Source organism: Numida meleagris, chromosome 6, assembly GCF_002078875.1.
Source record: "Numida meleagris isolate 19003 breed g44 Domestic line chromosome 6, NumMel1.0, whole genome shotgun sequence".
NCBI lineage: Eukaryota > Metazoa > Chordata > Aves > Galliformes > Numididae > Numida > Numida meleagris.
This window is the reverse complement of record NC_034414.1, coordinates 13,636,118-13,658,410: the sequence shown is the minus strand read 5'-3', so window position 1 is coordinate 13,658,410 and position 22,293 is coordinate 13,636,118. Positions and strand designations below refer to the sequence as shown.

The 22,293-nt window shown below is 39.5% G+C and overlaps 1 protein-coding gene across 2 annotated transcripts in view; it reads left to right on the top strand.

Annotated features, from left to right (window-relative positions):
* Positions 1–22,293, top strand: part of KCNQ1 (potassium voltage-gated channel subfamily Q member 1) — a 330,702-nt gene that overhangs the window by 65,431 nt on the left and 242,978 nt on the right. For both annotated transcript variants that reach the window (XM_021402549.1, XM_021402550.1), the window contains exons 3-6: positions 18,399–18,525; positions 19,740–19,818; positions 20,792–20,888; positions 21,116–21,256. In XM_021402549.1, coding sequence (XP_021258224.1) covers positions 18,399–18,525; positions 19,740–19,818; positions 20,792–20,888; positions 21,116–21,256 — 444 coding nt within the window. The remainder of the gene's footprint in view (positions 1–18,398; positions 18,526–19,739; positions 19,819–20,791; positions 20,889–21,115; positions 21,257–22,293) is intronic.

Below are 22,293 nucleotides of genomic sequence, written 5' to 3'. Positions count from 1 at the left end.
TCAGCATGGTCAGAGACGGATTAAAGTTCCACAGGAGTTAAAAAGCAATAGGAATTTGAGGCATTAACCAGCCTTGCAGGAAGGATAGGGAGTCATTAATCCACAAAGTTTTTCTTTGAAAGTATGGGGTGAGAATAATGTGGGGAACCTGAAATGGTTTACTATTGGAGATTTAGATTTAAGCTCATAAAACCGTTGAGATGGGAAACTTGGGCTAGAAGCATGCGTTGGGGAAGCCTTAGTTGCCAGCCCTACAATTGAACACGTTAAACCGAATGGTTGAGTGCTGCCACAGCCCTATTACGAGCCTGTAAAAACGGAAGAGGAGGCACAATAAGGTAGCTCTGAACAATAGCTGTGAGCTGAGAAGACTGAAGGTTGGATGCTGTGGTTAAAGTTTGAGGTCTAGGGCTGGGAGAAACTCGATCCTAAGTCTCCCACCTTTTTCCCTTGGTCTCTCCTGATGGAGTACGAGTCGAGACAACAGCTGGTAGCTACTATGTGCCCGGCTGCATAGTGGATGGGAAAACTCATCTCCATAGTAACAGAGAAGGCATCACATGTGCTGCTCCTGCTCCTTCTGGGGAGTAGCTGGCTAAGGACATCTGGTCAGTGTAGCCAGTTCTCAGGGGAAATTAGCTCATTTCATCTGATAGTAACCACAGAAACTTTTGACTTAGTTTAATAGTATGATGCTGAACATGAGATAGAACTGACTGGTTCAGCAGTTTGGAAAGTCAAAGATTATCTAATTACTTTAAGATAAATATTTCTTTAGGGAAGGCTATTGCTTGTGCTTGCTCCCCATCCCCTGCTCTTGCCTATGTTAATGTTTCTGTCCAATATGATGGTGATTCTTCTGTGTGGGATGGGCTTTGGCAATTTGAAGGCAAGTTTCTCTTTCTAAATAGTTATTTCTTTTGCTTACATGAGATGTTTTTATTGTACAGTGAAATCTCTACGCCTTTTATCTTGTGCTCAATGTGGTGTGAGATACCGTCTGTTAATGTACTATGACTTGTACTCTAGAAAGTTCACTCACCCACCCACACTCCCAAAATCTTGAGTCAGTTCTTTCAAAAGAATCATTCTAAAGAGCTCATGTGGCTACAAACAAACCTTCAAAATAACTGGCTTAAATGTGTAAAAATCTTGAGCTATTTAACATCACTGAAATCAATTAAAGATCGTATATTTTAGTATAATACAGGAAAACTGCCGGTTGATTTTTGCAGAACAAATTCCACATCCAACGTGTAGAGAGTGTACTGAGGTTATGGTGCTTGGATATGTTGTTGTTTTTCTGTTTAATGTAAAATGTATTGGCTCACGTTATCCTACATGACCATGTAACATTCAAAACTTCAGAGGAAATTGAAGGATGAATTTTTTTTCCATTTGCGCATGAGAACATCATTATGTATTTTTAATATACTGGAAAATGAACACAGTGGACAATATCTGCACACATAATGCATACGGGCAGGTGCCTGGTAAGGGGCCCTAGAGTAACATACTAATTATATGGGGCGCAGATAAAAGCTTGATCTTTCACCCTCCATCTGCTGCTAACACCTACTCCTGGTTGTAAATATTTGCACTCGATGCGTTGTTGTGACCATCAGGAACTAGAAAATGAAAATGTCTGACCAGACACAAGCCTGAACTGCATGTCTCCTGTTAAGGAAGATGAGCAGAGCTGTCAGTCTTTGAGAAGCCCTACCCCTGATTTCTCTTTCAGCATGCTTAGTTGAATGAGAGAAGTGTAGTCAGCTGTGCTGTGTGACTACATTAAATTATTATATGGAGAAAAAGAGCTTCTAGCTACTATAGATCTTGAGAGAAGATTGGGAGAATCTAAAGGTTTTATAAGAAATCTGAGAAATACTTGTAACGAACAGTGAGGCTGAGTTTCCAGGAACAAGTCAGGCAAGCGCAGCAGATGTTCTAGGGCCCCAGCTGGTTAATACAGATGCTAATAAACCAGACGAGCTGAAATCAGTTAATGAAAGAAGTTTAATCAATCAGAGTTGATTCAAGAAATAACTAGGTGATTAATACACAGTGGGAATATAGCAGTTTATTCTGTACTGGATGAAGAGTCATTAGTTTGCTTTTTCTGCTAAGCTCATGCTTTGATGAATCAAGAACTCTCTATCTATGTGGAGTTAAATGGCTGAGAATAGGTGTCAGATTTTTTTTCCCACGAGTGTTTCTCTTTCCTATCCATTCCTTCCCAGCTGGGAAGTGGCCATGTAACAATGCTAAGAAATCAGTGTCAGTGGGCAGTAGTGGTGGTAGAGAGGACAAGGAGGAAGTCTTTCTTGTTTTACTCTTAACTTCGTCATGAGTTTCGTGGCAGTTGAAATTTCCTTGAAACTGACAAAGAAAAATCTTGGTTTTATAATTTTTTAAAATACAGATTCCAGAAATCAGGAGGATAAATTCTACCTAATCACAGAAAAAATGATACCATTATAGGAGGACTTAGGTTGGAAAAGGCTTCTGGAGATGATTCAATCCAAATTCCTGCTAAGAACTGGAGCATCTTTCAAATGGGATCAAGTAGCTCAGGTCCTTAGCCAGCTGAGTTCTGAGACTGTGTCAGCCATTTGAGAATGTTCTACTTAATCAGTGTTTTCATCAGTTAAAGCATTTGTCGGTTCAGGGGAGACCAGTGATAGTACAAGCACAGGGATTAATGATGCTATGGGACTTTGGGGTCTTGGAGTGGGTGGCTGTGGTTTACTTTTGATTTTTAGTTTTTTGTTTGTTTTTGTGAAGGCTTCAGCTGAAACTTGCAGTAAGTTTTCCTGAGACTGGATGTGGGTAAAGATCAGAGAATCCTCGTGGGAGAACGTCATGAATAGCACGAAATCTTTTTCTCTCAAGCCGTATAGAGGGTATTTCTTTACTGCTTGGCTCCTTATTTTCACAACACTTTCAGGAAGTTTAAATATCCTCTGACATGCCTGGCCTTCTAGTCTGTTAAGATCAACTGGTGGATTCAGAGGTTTTGAGAGGGAAGCTGGAGGCAGACAAGGTGATCACACAGACCTCTCCAGAGAGACCAGGCCAGAAATAGAAACAGCTAGTAAGCCTCTTTCAAGAGAGAGCTGATAGTAAATTTCCATCCTCTCTGCTATTTATGCTGTTGCTTCAGGCCAAGAATACCTTATTGAATAATTCAGAGCAGTGCTTCTTGGTTGACTCTAGATTATTTGTTGTTTTTTGTTTTGTCAGCTAACTTTAGTTATCTAAAAGTTAGGCTGGGTAATATAATAAGCCAATCACACAGACTTTCCCTTCACTTAAAAGGATAGGTACACTTGAAAGAGTCATTTGTTACAACTGAAGGTACTTAAGACAGTGGAGATGAATTTCTGGCTGCACGAGCCTGTGTCTCTCAGTTAATGATAGAAAAAGAAACCTCACATATATTTACCCCATTCAAGTACTTAGAGCTTTCATTCTGTATTTAATCATTTTTTAGCCAGGCAGTTTATTATGACCTTACTTATTAATACTCAGGTTTTGCAGCTATGAACGTGCTTGAAATGCATCAGGTGGTCACAACAGTTTTTTAACTGTTCAGCTGGTATTTAAAATATTGTAATAATACTACTACTGTAATATTACTAAAGCTCTGATGCCTGGACACGTGCTGACTGCTTTGCTTTCAGGAAGAATAAATTGTTGATCTCGTTGCTCAGTACTTCCATGTACCTTCTCTCTGTTCTAAGGAGCATAAAGGTGTAATCTTCCCTCTTCAACAGACAAGTTCTGCTGTGCTTATTTGTTACAGAATGCAGCTTGCTCTGAGGGTCATCCCATTGACTTGGGTGGAAATGTTCAAGAATAACATGATACACAGTTAGAAGAGGTGTCAGAAAGCAGCTCTATGTGGTCTAGCATGAGCAGCTTAGTGTTAAAGCCCCAAGCCGAAGTCTAATCCTGCGATCCAGATGAAACAAAACATCAGAATTATTCCTCGTGCCAGCACTCTCAATAGCTTCTTTTATCGTTGAGTCCTATGATCGTGTTGGCTCACAGTCAGAGCTGCACAATGTATTGAGCAGCAGTAAGAGGTACAACCTGAGCAAAAGAGGAGCTTCTCACTTCTCAAAGAGGAATAAATCAGCAGTGTTCCTTTGAGCCTTGATTCTGACTCATCTTTGTATTTATTTTAACAGTAAAACAAGTTGAACGGTGGGGGGAAACCTGCTTTCCCTGCTTTAAAGAGTAGAAAGAGCTACAGAACACGAAGCAAAGTTAAAAGAGACCCCTTGGATGTTGTTAAGGATTCCAAAAGTAGTCTTTAATTGGTGCCAAAACTAATGAGGCTGGAGTTTCCATGGAAAATATCAGTGCAGCATCCAGTTAGCAAAACTTAAAGGTATTTGTACACTAACATGCAATAGACTTTTTTCCTTCAAAGGTTGTTCACTCTTTTCTGTCTGTATAAAAAAAAAAGTGTATCCATGCCTAATATTCTACTTAAGATTTAATTAGTAAAACATGACATCTCATAGCTATGAGTAGTCACTCCGTATTGCACTGAGAACTGATTGTGTATTTTACAGCTATTACTTTGCTATCTTTCTAAATGTTAAAAAAAAAAAAAAAATTGAAGATTTTAATTTTTTTAATTCCTACAGCCTGCAGATCATTTACGAAATGTTTAAAAGAGGGTTTTGGTAGCTTTTATCAGGGTGATTTAGCACCCAAGATGAACACATTTCATATCTTCATAGCATGAAATATTCATTACTATTACTCAAAAGCTGTGAAACCACAGATAGTATTACTAGAGAGCTTACACCGCTTCTTGAGTACTGTAAAGCATGAAATTTACACTATGTCTCTGGCTTTAAAGTATACCATTTGGGACAAGTAGTATGGTTCACGGTAACAGAATTCTCTGATGTAACATTATGGGGCAGATTTCTAGTAAGGAAAGCTCTATTGATGGACTTATTAATGCATGCATTCATGTCATCAGCTATGGTATCCCAAGTGCTATGGCTTATAAATATGCAAGTAGCCGGTTATGAGATGCAGCTGTACTATACTTTCATGTCTAGTGGGTTTCCTTGAGCCATCCAGCTGATGAGGAAATGCACACTGTACAGAAAACAGTCCCTTATGTGCTTTTCTAGTACAATGTAATTGTTCTTAATTATACTCCAAACAGTACTAGCAATTGACACTTCTGTACAGAGTTAAATGTGCAGTGTGTTATGTGTTCAGGAAAGGGGAAACATGAGGTTGTAATTAAAACCATTTTTAGCAGAGCTAGAAATAGAACCCAGCTCTGAGCATGGCAGACCTGCTTGCTTTATCCACTATGAAGGAACTCACCAGATGGGTACACTGAGTTCTGCTGCCACATAAAACCTCTCTTCAGCAGAGGATTGCAAGCCTCTGTTGTTCATATTTTAGACACCTTTACTGATGCTTTAAAAAGCTGGAAGACTATCTCCACTGAAGTTTAAGTAGCCTCTTTGTTCTGTAAGGTCTGTAAGTTAGGCTAAAGGCTTTGACTTTCAGTAATTTTGGTAGCCTTGGCCACTTGAGCTATTGCTGTTTGTGTAAAACCAAGAAAAAAAGGATATAACATAGGCTCTGTTCAGTATATGGTTGTTACGCATCAGGAATACTTCTGCCAAGACCTAGAAAAGAGTTTAATGTGGTAATTATTTTTGTGTACTGATAAAAATGTTTTTAATGAACATTTTACAGTGGAAAGAACATTTTCTTGCATTGTGCTTTTGCTGAGAGGTGCTACTTCCATTTGTCGCTAAGAGTTGTGGCTTCCACTTTGGTTTAGCAAATAATAAGGCTGAGTGATATGTTATCAGGCTTCAAAGCAATGACAATCCCCTTTCTTGAATACAATGTCTGACTTGGTTTCTGTTAAGGTATCTGCTACCATTGTCTGTTCTTACTGGTTCCTCAGTTGCTGATTAATTACCTTTTTGGTGGCACGAGCATCTTTGATTCCAGTGGGTTATCTTAGTTCTGTGGTTTTGCTGTAAGATCTTTAATGTTGACTGAAGTTTTCTTTCTGACTATCCTGTCCGATACATTGGTATTCTGAGAGGTCTAAGCAGGACAGATGTACTGAAAAGAGTTTTCTGAGACATGGATTACTGAAAACAGTGGGTAAGGTATAAAGGGAAGAAGGCTAAAAACACTGGATGATGTTTTGATAATACTCTCACAATTAATCTAGCTGTGGAGCAAGTCTGGCATTCACTTCATCACATAATGTACCAGAAAAAAAGATTTGGACATTAGGCATTTCCAAAGATGTGCTTTGTTAAATTCCTAATTTAAACAACAGTAAATCTAAGATCAAATAGAAAATCCAGCTACTCCTAAAATAAATCATGCCACGAGCCACCTGGAAGTACACCTCATGTAAAGAACAGGTATACCCCAAATGTTAGAAAATAGAGTACATCAAAAACAGAATAATATGAGGTGCAGCTCTCAGTCACCACTGCTATCAGTGGGATTTTCAAATACGTTAATGCACTTAAAATGTGTAACTAATGTTTCTGTTATTCTAATAAACTTCATATTTAAGGTAGACTCTAAATCTACCCTGGGTAGCCCAGTGTTTCAGCAGAGAAAAGATTTTTCTGTTTCTAAGCGGTGCTTCTTTTGCTCCTTTCTTTAATTTGTGTGCTTCTTCCCCTTCTTAAGTACCCCTCCACAGAAGGATCCTTCTGGCTTGGTGGCTTTTGCTTTGTGTCAGCTGCCTGCTAGCCTGCGTGCTGTGGCAGAACCTGCAACTGATTCTTGACATGTGCTAGGCCTTGCTTTTGTAAGGTCTCTCTTTTTTCCAGTCTGCTTTGGAGTACAGTTGTAGCAAATGCAGCCAAATATCACTTTTGTGCTTTTTAGAAAAAATTAATGCCATATAATGCTTATTAGTTTCCTGAGGTATGTGATGTCTTGAAGCTCAGACCAGCTGCCACTGAGAAGGCCACGGTTTTTAAAATATTTTTTTTCTGCCAGTAATGAATAGTGCACTTGTCCTTTATTTGTAGAGTGTGCAGGAGAAAGGTGATAGTGAGTGAAGGGAGTTTCACAGAACTAGAGGTCTCCTTTCCTAACTTTGACTTCTGCAAAGAGCTGCCTCTGTTGCACCATTTATTTATGTTGGACCTAAAACTGATAGAAACATGAATCCAAGTAAAAATATAAGTCTTAGCACATAACGGTAGCTTGGTTAATGAGGTATGCAACTTCAGAGAGATCTGGCTTATATCTTCATTTTGCAAATGTAAGTTTAGTTTGGTCCGTTTGGAACATTATCAAAGCTCGAGGGAGAGCTTGCACTGAGTTAATCGTGTGCTTTGGTTGCTATAAAGTAACTTCCCTCTTTGGTATGCTATAATCCTGATGCGCTGAATGATGGCCACAACTGTTTTATGCTCACCGATTGAAACGAGCACGGGAAATTGGCACGAGGAGGAAACTACTTGCCTGCAGTATGTGAAATGAATTTGCCACTCAGCTTAAACGCTGACTTTGTTGCCTTCAGTTGGGTTTATTTTGCATGTCAAATAATTCTCCTCTCCTCCCTCGCAAATTTTAGAGGCAACTGTAAAATGCTGACTGAATGAGCTGTGTACATATGGCATCTGAGAGGTTTTTTATTAGCTTAAACTAGCACGTGTTTTCCTGTGAGGAGTATTAAGTGCCTGGACTACAGGTTTAGTGTGTGACTGTTTTTGCAGCTGTGTGGAAGAGCATGATGCGTATTCCCCGGAGCAGGGCTGGGAGAGCGCTCAAGTATGTTGAGGCAAAAGCAGGTTATGTTTATGTAAATGTCAAACAGAAATACGGCACTTGAACTCTTATCAATGCCGAGTGTGATACCGGCAAACGAGCAGCGATTGCCCAGATGTGTAAAAGGAATGCCGGTCTTCTAACTGTGCCGGAGTTTGTTTCCAAACTTGACAGCTCTACCCCACGACACTGTCCTGCCAGTTGAGGAAAAAAATGAATTTATTTTTTTATTTCTTTATCTGTAGGTAGTCGCAAACAGCACTAGTCCATCTGAAATTTTGCTTGGTAAACTGCTAACGAACAACACAGTCACTGCTGAGACTTCAAATCTCACTTTGGGAGGATGAGTTTTGAAAACGTGCTGTTTCTAGAGAAAGTATCTCACGAGTCTATGTAGAGGTAGAAGTAATTGTGGTCATGTCCCACTTTTGGTGACCTATTGCTTTCTGGAAATGTCTTATGTGTAGAACACATTAATATCTCAGAGTAGGTCCCATGAAGCCTGAGATAATGAAAGGGAGATGGAAGAGTAGAGAGAAAAAATTTGAAGCAAGACTGTATGCTACCATTTTGTAACTCACTTCTTCAGAATAGGGACAAACTAGGAAGGAAATCAACCTTGTCTGCATGAGACAGGTAAGAAATTTGAACTTGATCAGAAAGAGTTCCTCTTCAGTGTGCTCTGTCTTCTTTTGAAGGAGCAAATTTTTGAAAAAGTTCATAACATATTCTGGGATTTAGATCTGGAGGCCTCATTGTGTTGCTGTGTTTATCCATGGGATGTTCATATGGCAAAGGTAGTAAGAGTAGTGGGTTTGTCTAATTGAGAACAGAGATAAAGATTTCATGTCGTTTGCTCAAAGGTATATGATAAATCTGTAGCTGAGCAGCAAATGAAGCTCTGATCCCCATGTATCTGCAGTCTTCCTGACTCCTGTCTAACCATGGAATGACCGGGGTCATTGCTGCAGCTTGTGGAAGTCTTCTGACTCTGGATACTGCTCTTGAATAGAAAACAAATGGAGAAATCTGTATAGGGCAGAATGGTGGGGCTGTGAGTAAGGCTAAGAGAGGATGCGATTGGAGTCTGTCAAATTTGGAGGAGAAAGATGCTCAAAGAACTGGCAGAGAATCAGTTTTCAGAGCATCAGAGATCATATTTACTGCGGAGCGGGAACACAGTAATCTTTGGTCAGTTGGTGGGGGAGAGAAGGAACAAACAAGGAAAATGGATTTCAGTAAGGCTTGTTTTCTTACTGTCCCTATCTCCCAAGTTTCTAGAGGGAGAAAAGAGTAGTTTTCTAACTTGTCTACTTCATAAAAGCATATGTCGTCTTATGCTTAAAAAAGACAGATGATTCTACAGATGTGTATTTTGTTTTTAAAAAATCTATACTTGAATCACTAAAACTTGAATATAGAATCCAACCTGGCCACAATTTGGGTTTAAATTATGACTCTAGTGAAAAACACCATTTTTTCAAGTAAATCAATGATTGCTCTATAAGAGATATTTAAAAACTAGATACGCGTGTGAGTTTCCAGTTTCCTATCCTTGTCCATCTCTTTATTTTCCCTCCTGCCCTTTTGTAATCAAGTGTGGATAGATGGGTAAGGAGGAAAAATGAATATTCACAGAAAACTTGGTTATTTTCTACTTTTTCTACCTGTGGACAAAAAATGTTTTCTTCAACAATCTTTCTAATTTTTCTCTTTAAAATATGCTTCCTGGCTGCTATCAGTATGGCCTCTAATGGAGGGGGGAGAAATGATTGCATGTTAGTGTGCTTGAAGCTACTAGATTTCAAGTGTTTATATACCAAACAGTTTATGTACAACAGGTGACCAGAACTCAGCCGTTACATCCAAAAAATGCCAGCTACCGTTCATTACATTTCCTTTCATCTGTACAAAGCAAAGCTATTGCAGGCTAAGCTGGGCTGATAGGGGCCCGGTTCTTCTTTCTGTGCTGCTCTGCTTTTTGGTAAGAGATAATGTGCAGTATTCCTTTTTTCTCTGAAAGGACTGGTGTGGTAATGACATATTTTAATGGTATAAGAGAAACAAGGTCTGCTGGAGGACACCTTAGCTCTTCCCTCTCTACCATTTAGAGATGAAAATAAGACAGGTGAGCCCTCAGGCAAACAGCCTCTTCATGAGGTCCTCCAATAAATCCAACATTAGTGAACTTAGCAGCAGCTCCATGTAGGACACCGAGGATATGAAGTAGGTTTTTTGAAAATGAGTGAGGAAGGCTATTGAATTTAAAATGAATAAATAAATAAATAAAAATAATAATAAACAACAAGATGCTTGGTAGAAAAAAAATAATCAGTTTGGGATGAGTAGCCACTGTGCAAATAGTGTTAATATAAAAAGTTCTTTGTAACGCAACAATGCAAACTATACAGCTTAGACTGTTTCTTTACAGTCTGCAACAGTTCCTGTCTACTCATGCTAGTGTGTTCTATGTACCACCAATTCTGTGCATTTCTCTGAACTGCACGTGTGCTTAAGTTTAAGTGTGTAGTTCTTTTGGATTCACTGAGATATAAAATAAAGCATATGCTGGGCTGGATAGGAGCCAGAGCATATTTCACTTTGAAGGCGAGGCTCCTATGCGAATTCTTTCTGCAGAGTCATATGAACCGTGAGTAACAGGTTCATGAAATAAACAGAAAGGAGGTGGGTTGCTGTTTTTTAAATCAATTTTAGGCTGGTGTTAGGATGTTGAAACTTCCCTTCTGTTGCCAAATTCTTTGGATTTAAGGTCTAGTTCATGAGAATACTTGGAGGTGGAGGAGAACTTCATGTTGAAGTGTAAAGGTGCAAGTCCAGCTTAATTTACTTTTGTAAATTCCTGGTGGATATCATCAACAACTAAGTTCACAAGCTAAAGATAACTGTATTACGAATGAGACTTGTGCAGGGATGATGGTGTGGGAAGTTGTTCTAATACACCAGTGCTCTGAGACAGTGCCATAATGTGCAAAGTTACACCACTGACATCTGAGGCTTTTTGTAGTCAGTGGAAAGACTCTACTGCTGTCGTTTGGATTTGGCTGAAACCTCCAGAGTGAAGAGAGATGAGGAAATCAATTAAAGGTTTTCTAAATGCACCTGAGGGAATTAGGTGCACCAATCCTATTGAAATTCAATGGGATTTAGTTGTTTGGAGCCTTTGGAAAATCACAACTTAAAATTGCAGGCCTGCTGTATTCTTTAGTGGTCCCAGTGCAATTGCGTGCTCTTGGCAGTGATTAAGGGTGAATAGAAAAGCACATCCAATGTTTTGAACTTTGTCTCATAGTAAGCTTCCCTTTTGCAAAACATGAACGTGTATGTAACTGTTACAGAATCACAGAATCAAAGAATTGTAGGGGTTGGAAGGGACCTCTTGAGGTCATCTAGCACAATCCCCCACTGTAGCAGGTTCCCTACAGTAGTAAGTTACATAGGTAGGTGTCCAGGTGGATTTTGAATATCTTCAGAGAAGGACAGTCCAGAACCTCTCTTGCCAGCTTTTTTCCAGTGCTGTGTCACCTTCCAAGCAAAGAATTTTTCCTCATGTTTGTATGGAACTTCTTGTGCTCCAGATTGTGCCCATTGCCCCTCATTCTGTCACTGGGCACCATCAAAATGAGCTCCATTCACTAGACTTGCATCCTTTAGGTATTTATAAGCATTGATAAGATCCCTGCTCAGTCTTCTCCAGGCTGAACAGCCCCGAAATGTGTCAGCCTTTTCTCATGAGGCAGATGCTCCAGGACCCAATCATCTTTGTTACCCTCATTTGGACTCTTTCTAGAAGTTCCCTGTCTTGTTTTTGACCTGGGGAGCCCAGAACTAGACACAGTACTCCAGATGTGGCCTCACCAGGGCAGAGTAGAGGGGAAGGATCACCTCCCTTGACTTACTAGCCACACTCTTTTTAATGTGCCCCAGGATACCATTGGCCTTCTTGGTCACAGGGGCACGCTGCTGGTTCATGACCATGCTGTCAGCCACCAGGACATCCAGGTCCTTTCCTGTAGAGCTCCTCTCCAGCAGGTCAGCTCCTAACCTGTACATCTTAATTTAAAAGAGTAATAAAAGGACTTTAGTGATACCCAGTAACATCTTAGGATTAATTATGGGCCTCTGAAGATAGAAATGTGATGCTAATGTGAAGATTTTTGTTTTCCATTGCCTGTTTAATCATTTGGTACCAAATTTGACAGATAACAAATTCTAGCAGTTGACCCTAGACTTTTTGAAAGGACGATAAAGGTTCAGCAAGAGCCACTAAATCTTCTGTCTCATATTTAAAAAAACTTATTATTGCTTTTAACTTATAAAGATGAAACTTGTAAGATCTGGGGAAGTGAGGGAGCTAAGTAGGGAAAATAATCCCCAGTTTTAAATAGCGCTTTTGTCGCTCGCTATTGCTGAGTAAGTGTTCATGTATATATAAAACCACTTACCTTTTTATTTTTGATCTGTGCTTCATCAAGATTTAATTTTTACTTTATGGAGTTCGGTGTCTATCTTTGCCTGTTTGCCCAAGCCAGCTGATTTTGCTGTTCTGCATGTCTTAGAAAACAGTGTACAGCTTTCAGAAAAAAATCCCGTCTTTTTCAAGAGAACAATGAGGGGCCTCTCTATACAAAGGGAGTGAGATTAGAAGAAACAGTTGCCCTTAGTGCTGTAAATTTGCATACCCGGCTCAGGCGGTGCACAAGTGCTGGCTGAAGCATTTTGCAAGCCCTCATGTGTCAGGTGAGGAGGGTGCTGGGAAGTGGACTCTTGCAAGCTCTGAACTCGTGCAGCCTGTGGTGCTTCTGGTTCTGTGAGCATAAATGCATCCTCAGTCTACACGAGAGACGTTTTCCTCCTCTTTTGACTACTCGATGGCTGTGGAGAAATAACTCTATGTCCCTGCTTGTGTAGATGATGTGCCTGTTTCTCTCCTCCGAGTTATTTCACAGCCCATGGCCAACAGCAAGTGCTGTTTGTCGCTTTGCATTAGCATCAGCAGATCTGATGTCTCCTCTTTCGGCTCCCTTAAAACCAAAAACTTGTCAAGACCTGTGAACAAAGCTGCAGTTTGAGAGGAGGTTACTATTCCACTTTAAAGCTGGCACACCAGCTTAGCAGAGAGCTTCTGTTACCTTGTCTTAGCAATAGTTATCATTGCAAATTTAGCCACAGGAATCTTATAGCTGAGGTGTGCTGGTTGGCGTGTAATGTCTGTAACACTGTGGGAGAACTTATTCCTTTGTTTAAAGGAATTCATGGAAATTTTATCATACTTGAAGCTAGAATCTCAAGGAAGCCAGATTTGAAAGAGGCATGGGAATAATGTGGTTGACCTCTCCAACAAGGATAATGGAACCCGTGATAGAAATCAGCAGGAGTCACGTCCTCAGTAAAGCTTGGGGGATGGCAGGAAATTTTTAAAGGCCAACATGACTGAGATAATTTCTTGGAAAAAATATGCAAAAATATGCTTTTCATTGAATATAACCACAAGAAGTATAGTGCTTTACTTTTTAACATTGTGAGTTCACTAACAGTAGTTCCAAACTGTAGCAGCTTGATAGGATGTTATTTCTGTATGTATCAGAATGACTAATTGATTACAGTTCAGTTGGAAGAACAGGTTCTCCAGAGTCTTCAGGCCTTGCTTTTCTTCAGAATGCTAATATTCAAGTTGGCTACCAGAAACATGGATTTTACCTCTCATGGTTTTGTGGACATTGCTGGAAAAAGTTCTGTAGACCCCTTGGAGTAAAGGCCTTCTTGTTCATGATAGGTTTCAGATGACCTTATCTAGTCTTCCCACATCAAGTGGCTGCATGAACTTCTGTGACGCTTCATGATCAGGTACACCTTTGAGGCCTACAGACTGGACCTCAGAATATATGCTCTTCCAGGTAAACATTTTCTCAGCCTCCAGAGACAATTTCCTTATCTTTTAAATAGCTGCTATAGCGTCAGTTCACAAACAGCCTTGCCTGTTTGAAACAAAGCATGTCTTTTAATAGGTCTGAATCTCTTGCTGCGCAGCTGAAAAAATCTGATTTCTTTTTCAATTCAGCTACAATTCTCTTCATAAGTTTTTTTTTCCATTGTTTTTTGATGGAAAGGACTTTCTTGTTTCTTTTTTGCCTAGTAGTATACTGAAATTCATCAAGATAAGGGTTAAGCTGTCCTTACCTACAGTGGCTGCTTTCCATTAAATCTGTTCTCTGAGTCCTTCCCTTCCATGGAAACTGTGGAGTTGCAAGCTTTAATGATGGATAGCGTGTGTATGTTTTGCAGGGTTCTGTGTTCTTGTCGATCTGGCTTAAGATCCTTTGGAAAATGCTGAGGTGTACTTTAGCAAGCTAATTGTCATACCTTTCTCAGGCTGACATTATTTATGTTTGAAGCGGTTCCTAAAGTTATTTGTGTAGTAACTGATCAATCCAAAGGCACTTGTATTTCCATGCCAAAACTGTGAAAGCAAGTAGTGACATGCACTGAAAATCTATCATGAGTTTTCTGAAATGAATTCCCTGCGCTAAGTTCACCGCTGTCCCAAGGCACCAAGGAGAACTCAAATTCCTTCACTGGCCATTAGGAGAAATGTTTTGGTCTGATATGTGGTAGTTGGCCACCTGGCAGTCTGTTTAGTTTCACCCTGAAAAACGAAAATGCTTGTTGACTTGTTACACCAGTCCTGCCTGCTTGTCCTGTACGAGGGCTGTTCCTCATAGCTAAAAGTGGTGTGAATTTATATATGGTCAGTTGTTTACAGGTGCAGAGTTACTGACACTGACAGAGTTCTTCAGTAACAGCTGCCTGCATGTGTATCTCATATTCATCTGGTCTGCCTCCCTTTCCGGGGTTAATTGGTATTTGCCTGTGTTGGGATGATGTGGCGGCAAAGTAATGAAGCTGTGTCTGGGCTGAGCAGCAGGGATGGCACTAGTGAGTGTGCTTTAAAAAAAAAAAAAGTGTCTTATGCAAGAGGACTCCTATGTGTCCGCAGTGTGAAGGTACATGACTTCCATACCTCAGAGAGCTCATTTTGTCATGTTGGTGTAATAAACTTTTTTAAATCTCAGTAAGATGCTTCTGCTTTCAACTTGTAGAAAGAAGATCAGAATTAAGCTGCAAAGGGTTGAGTGTTTCTGCACAGTGCAGTTCTTGTGCACGTGTAAGTTTAAGCAAGAAAACTCATCTGCTGAGCTCCACCCCCACCCGTGTTCTGCAGTTTTATCTGTATTTTAATTTTTCCCTTGCGCTGAATGCTGCTTTGTTTCTTATTTCACTTTCTTTACATCCTCTTTGTCCGCTCAGTGCTTTATTCTTCCATTTCCCTGTATCATTTTTATTCTGAGTCTTCCTGAGGCAGTGTTTCATTCTAGCCGATGGTGAGACGCACCAAAACATTTATATGGTGCACGCGGTAGCTATGTGTAAAATGGGCAGGTAGGACAAAGTGTCTAAGAAACAGTAGTCCAAATTCATCTGTAGCGTGACTCAGATTTGCTGAGATATGCAGGTGTGAGACTCTACTACTCTATGCCAGCGTAACTATCCCAGTAAATTGAACTAACCCTAATTACCACCTGCATAAATGAACTAAGGATCAGGTTGCTGTCCTTCAAAGTTAATGCTACTTTTCACATTAATCTGCTATATGGGAAAAATAGGACGTTTTCCTATTTAGTAATTCAGTAAAGCATGATTTTCTAATCTGTTTTTTTTGTTGTCTGCAAGTTTCTGGCCACTAATATAAATGTGTACTGACAAGAAATTCATCAGGCTTCTCTGCCCCTGAGGGATTACTTATTAGACTTATGCAATGCAAGGTATTAAAAACACTTTTGTCTGTCACACAGCCACGGGCAGGGGAGGGGGAATTTGCCAGTTGCTAATGGATACCTGGAGGTTTTGTGCATGACCATGAAGAACAGCTTGTGCACTTTCACCCCTGATGTTCCCTGAATAACTCGGGTCTCATTTAGGTCAATAAGCCTTTATCAAAACGTCAGGAGTGAAAAATGTGTCTTGGTGTAAGCCGACTGGTCGTTCCCTCCAGTCACTGGAGTCTATAGAACAATCAATGTTCTCTAAGCTTGTCTGCGTGTCATGCAAAGAACTGGATGACAGTAACCATTGACTGCATGTCTGTTGCATTGTCTTTGGAACAGCTCACATTTGCATACTTGCCAATGTTCCTGTTAGCCAACGAACCATGGAGGGGCCTTAAAAAACATACACACACAGCTCTGATGCAAATTTCCTATGCAGAGAATACATGCTTCTTTAAAGCACAATCCAGGCTTTCAGTTTTTACCTTCTTGCTATCAAAATGAATGAAACTGCGATACTGACAAGCCCGCGGTTTCTGGTTAGAGAGCAGACTGTTGTTTTATTGTGCTAAAACATAATCTTTCCTGTGGGTTTGTCTTTTTTTTGTCTTTTTCTACTACATTTCTTTTTTTTTTTTTGTAACCTGCTTTTCGGGGTTATCTGAAGAGTATTGTCTGTGCTAATGGCTAATGCATATGATGTGAGGCCATACTTCCCTTCCTCCAATTAATTATTTTGAATGAAGGGCACTTCTTGCTCTTTGCTCAGTTGCTATTGTCTTTTGTTGAGGGATTTTCTTTCTTAGTACTGATGAAAGAAGATGCATTAGTTTTCTGCAGACTGAAATGTTCTTAAATATTAGAATTTATTGAAAATGTCCCAGAAATGAATGCAGTCACCTGATCAGCGAAGACGGCCTCTGGTAGTTTGTTTTGCAGTAACAGTTTAATGGAACCTCACAGAAAGCAGCGCTTTTAACTTTGTCATTTGGTGCAGGTTCTTCAACGACATGAAGTGACACTGGACCATGGAGAATTTTGTTGTGTTTGAGGCTTCTCTCATAAGACACAATCTTTCCTTAAAGCGTCTGCTACAGAGACTGTTTCTTTAGATTTATGACTTTAAATATGGCTTTATTTTATTGAAAAGAAGATTTAATAATATTCCAAATTACTTGAAGTGAAGGGTTCTGATGGATCCTTTCAGCACCAAGCTGTACAAGAGAGCTGGGTCAGAGGGTCTGAGCTTTATATTCATTACAGCCAACAGTCTGAACAATTTCATTATATGTTGAAAATGTAATTGGAATACAATATAACTGACTGTGATGTTCTTCTTCTGCACCTGACGTCATGCAGACATAATGAGATTTTCAAAACTGAGGAGGAGAGTCCTGGCAAGGTTTCTCCTAGCTTTTTGGAAGTGTTGCCATCGGAAGACTGGAGTTTTGGAGCCGCAAAAATAATATAGTGACATTAATGCATAACAAATTCTTCCCCTCTTCTTACTGTTTACAGGCTGATTATTTTACTGACTGTTCAGGGCAATGCCCTGTCCATCTTTGAAGCCAATTATATGACTTTCATTGGTGTTGACTAAAGATTAAAATCATAGCTACAACTTTAAGTCATACTTTAAGCTAATTTTATCTCATGAAAAACAGTAGTTGGACACTGCAGAAATGGCGGAGTCTGGATAAAATGTTCAGCAGCATGTCATCTTCCTGCTCTTTCTTTTTTATATTAAATTACTCTCTGTAATAAGCAGTTCATTATCTGCGTTGTCCTACAGAGCTGTAGTAACTAATCTGCTTTACTTTTTCTGTATGCCACGCACTGAGTATTTTCAGCTACAAGCCACTGTTACCATTCCAATTAGTAGTCTCTGCTGTTGGCTGTGATAGAGAATGTGACCAGTTAATAGTTAAGTTTGCCAATAAGGAAGTACTGCCACTCCTTGGTGTTTGAGGAACCTATACTGAGTATACCACGCTCAACCAGTCTTTAGAAAAGCAAGATTTATCTGCACACCAAGTTCCAATTATGACAAAATTGTACCTTTGTGTACCGACAGAAATGTCAGATGTCTTTGAGATTTATGGCTTTGTACAGATTTCCAAAGCAGTACTTCAGTGTTAGTCTGTGGTTAACACACAGCTCGGCACCCACAGCACTTCAGGATGAGACTCCTAATTCTAACTGTTGACAAGAAGGAGTGCCTGATGTCTTACTGTGTTTTCCACACACCTGAGTATTGACATGTCAGTAGTGGGTACTAGAAATGTTACTTTCATCCATGTAAGATTAAAGGAAGATTGAAAAAGTATAAATAAATGTGTGGTTGATATGGTCAGTGGAACGCGAAGCACACCTCTTCCTGAAATGAAATTCACTAGAAAAATACTCATCTTCTGAATACGGACTGCTTGTTTTCTTTGGCTCAGTTAGGAAGCCTTTTGTTTAAATTAGAGAGACCAAGTGAGTTGTACAGAATGGTTTTCAGTTCACGCACATGTAGGCGAGCCAAACTGCGTGCAATTAAAGTATTAAAATTTGCTCTCAATCTTTAATTTTTTTGTTTGCCAGTTTTTCTGTTACTTCAGATAGTTTTTGAATAGTTGACTTTTTTTTTTACCTTCCAAATGTTACATTTTATTTCAGCATTTCCTAATAGATTCTGGGAAAAAAAAAAAAAGATGAAAAGCATACAGTAGAAAATTAATGTAGTTCTCCATCTTCTGTTTCTTTTAGGAAATTGTATTAGTGGTATTCTTTGGAACAGAATATGTGGTTCGGCTATGGTCAGCAGGATGTCGCAGTAAATATGTTGGAATATGGGGACGGCTTCGTTTTGCTAGGAAGCCTATTTCAATCATCGGTGAGTATGCACAGCTTGCAAGGTTGATGTAAACACCAAGTAACGGTTGTACGTCAAAGTTCTGAGAAGATAAATTTCTATGGAAATTGAAGCCAAGTTAAAGGGAAAGCTCTTGTCATTAGTATTATCTTAGATCTAAATTTCCTTTCAGAAATCCATGGCGCTCTTCTCAAAACAAATGTAGTTTGGCTTGTTTTTCCAGAAAAGCAGCGTGTTTTCTTTTCGCAAGTGATCTGAAGCTGCGCCAGAAATAAGTCTCACCCATCATCCTGTCTCCTGCAACCTTGGGATCCAAACGCTTATAATAGCTGTGACTTCTTTTCTTTTAAAGATACCGAAAACCCTTTTTTTCCAAAAGCCTTCTGAGTATTTTGAGTTACTTTGCACTCTGAGGCACACACTGCCTGGTGAAGCACAATAGATACACTGTAATTACTTTGTGTACCTTTTAAATTAAAAACTGATTCTCAGGAATGCATTTGGAACTGGACACCTGACTCTGCTTGATGTTCTTTGTAGTTGGTATCCTGACTGACTTCAGTGTTCGTAGAAATTACGTTCACATACTCTCTACATGTCATAACTCATAATATTTTTTTTAGAATGGTTGTCCTGTGTTCAATTTCACTGAAAGAAATGTAAATAATGTAATAACCCAGAAGCAATCTTCATTACTTTTAACTGAGAGAGCTATATAAAGACAGTTGCCCTGAAGCACTGAAAATATAAATAGATTAAACAAAACAAGTTTTGGAGAGGAGTATTGTTATAGAAGCACAATATAGCTTGTTTTCCGTCAGCTATTTCCACTACTCATCCCCTAGAATTGCTATTTGTTGTTGACCAGAGGATGTGGTTTTTCATAAACAATTTGCAAGGTTTTGGAATGTAAATTACAAAACTTTGTACCTGGGGATTGTTACAATCATAGGATTGTTTATCTAGATAGTTAGTTAGTTTCTCTGTGTGTATGCACATACTGAAAGTACATATATATAATAAACACACACACATATATATATACGTGAAACTGCATCTCAGATGTGACTGCAACTATAAAATCTGTTACCTCTGTTATCTCTTGAGGTATAACTGAAAGTCTTCAGTTGGGGTCCCTGTTCAAAGTAATACTGGCATTGGTTCTAGTAACAGCCTTGCAGAAGGTATTACAAGTTAGCTCTAACTCATTTTTTCAACTGACTTTTATTTTCCAGATTTAATTGTAGTTGTTGCTTCCATGATAGTTCTGTGTGTGGGCTCTAAAGGTCAAGTCTTTGCAACTTCAGCTATCAGGTAATTATATGCAATAGAAGAAAATAATGCTGTCTGTTTGAGTAAGGTGGGTTTTTTTCTCCCTTTGTTTACCTCCCCTGGGGATGAAAATCAGTCACTCCTCCAACATTCACAGAGTAACAGAGCAGATCATCATTCATGTGTGGGTGTGAGACAGTAATGCCATGAAGTGTAGCGAGAATAAAATTTTTAGTGTGTTGTCTGGTCATAATTTTCTTGCTCTAGCAACGGATTTATGTCTGACTGGTGTAGGGGTGAACATCTAGGCGTGCCCACCCTCTCCCACCAAACTAGACGAGTTATCCCCAAATACCGTTTTCTTCTTAAAGCAACTGTCTTTCATACTTTGTGTCTCTGACTCTTCAAGCTTCTGTTTCATAGAATGCCTGGGGTTAGCAGCTGTGAATTCCTGATGGACTAAATCCACCTCATGCTCAGGAATGTCACCACCGCTTGGTTTTCCTGAGTAAGAAAGTCCAGGGCAGTATACTGTGCTTGCTCTGTGCACCAGCTGTGGCAGTGCTCTAGGGTTGCAGTGACTTTCGTATAAAGAGTATTCTGCATTTTTTTTTTGGACTATCAAGTTCAAATTGCCTATGAAATTCCTAAAAGGCAAGGTGCTTTACTTAAGTGTTTCTGTATATTTTTTCCCATCCTTGCAAGCAGGTCAAATACAAACTGATGAATGATTTCTAGAGCAATTCACTGTTTGTATCTAAAATCCTGGATCCTTGAATTATCCTTACCAGCCGTGTATACAAACATCTGTCCTTCTGTGCAACCTGCCTGTGCTGTCTTTATAACAAATGATGAAAGATGACTGAATGGAGTGAGAAGAGACAATCTTCTAAGTCTACCATGAAACACTGTGCATCTCAAAATGGTCCTTTGGAAGATACAGGCTTCCTCTCTCCACCTCTGTTTCTTCTCTTGTCTACTTAGCGTCTTTATTCATTTAAAAATGTTGTTCCAGGGGCATCCGTTTTCTGCAGATTTTGCGGATGCTGCATGTTGACCGTCAGGGTGGCACATGGAGGCTGTTGGGATCAGTCGTCTTCATACACAGACAAGTAAGTCTCATCCCATGCTGAGCGGAGTCATTAGCTGCTCTGTAAATTTCATCATTGAGCTCAGTGGATGCTTACTAAATTGCACAGCCAACAACAGTTGGTGTCAGGGTTTATTATATGCTGAAATTGCATTCTTCTGATCCAGTTCTCTTTTGGAAAACACCAGTGATGTGCAACTTAAATGTCTCGGCAGTACTGAATCAATGTTATTTTGATTCTTTTTGCAGGAACTGATAACTACGCTCTACATTGGATTTCTGGGCCTGATTTTTTCCTCTTATTTTGTGTACTTGGCTGAAAAAGATGCTGTAAATGATTCTGGAGAAACAGAGTTTGGCAGCTATGCAGATGCCCTGTGGTGGGGAGTAGTAAGTATTACAGTTTCACATGTTAGCACCCTCAGACATGAAGTGTAGTTCAAGCAGACACGGAGAGAGCAGCACTTTGACATGGCCTCTTATTGCTGCAATAAATTTTCTGGTTTCATAATTCTGTGAAATTAAGAAAATACTATAAACGATTTGTGGTTTTATTTGGTGTTTATAGTCTTATGTGATCCAAAGTGATCAAGTTATGCATACAAGGTACAGAAACTATTATAGTCATTTGCTTTTTTGCATTTCTCATGGTAGGGTTCAACCTTCTAATACAATAAGCCTTGTTAAGTCAGGGCTGGTGGTTTCCTTGTTGTTGTCATGTTTATCTATGATTCAGCATGGTACAGTAATTCCCTGTTTCTTCGGAATGGACTAGTTCCAGAACAAGGAGCATCTGAGATGCTTTATAAACCTAGGCATAGGACATTTTTAGTTTACTATATTGCTTTGGAACCAACTCAGTGTCCTTATGTGGCATTCCTCTACTCTATGTTGACTACCGTCTTGCTCAGAGATACCCTTGCTATTATGGGTATCTCTAAGGTGAACCCATACTTTGACGTGTAGATGAGTCTTTAGTTTTGCTCATAAGGTTCTGCTTTGCTGTAATGGCTAGTGATGGTTGCCTTTTTTGTATGAATCCAACAAATTTTGTGTAGGTTACTACTAAGATCTGCTGATGAATTCTTTTCTGTGTTTGCCATGATAGAAAGCTCCTTCTAGAATCAGAAAACTTGATATGTAGCACAAGGAAGTGATGGCTTTCTAGCAAGTAGCTTCTTCAGTGCTTTCATAACATCACGGTGTTTTTATTTTTCAGTACAGGAGTCACAAGACTCTATAATTAACAATAGCAGATGTGGCTGCATTTAAAAACACATGCTGTCATTGGCATTAGCATTAAAAATTGAATAGTGACAGATGAGATTGGCTTTCTAGAAATACAGAAAACCTTCCATAGAGGCAATGAGATCTGTCAGGATATTGAAATATTCTCCTTTCAGGGAGTTACTGCTCAGTTAATAGAT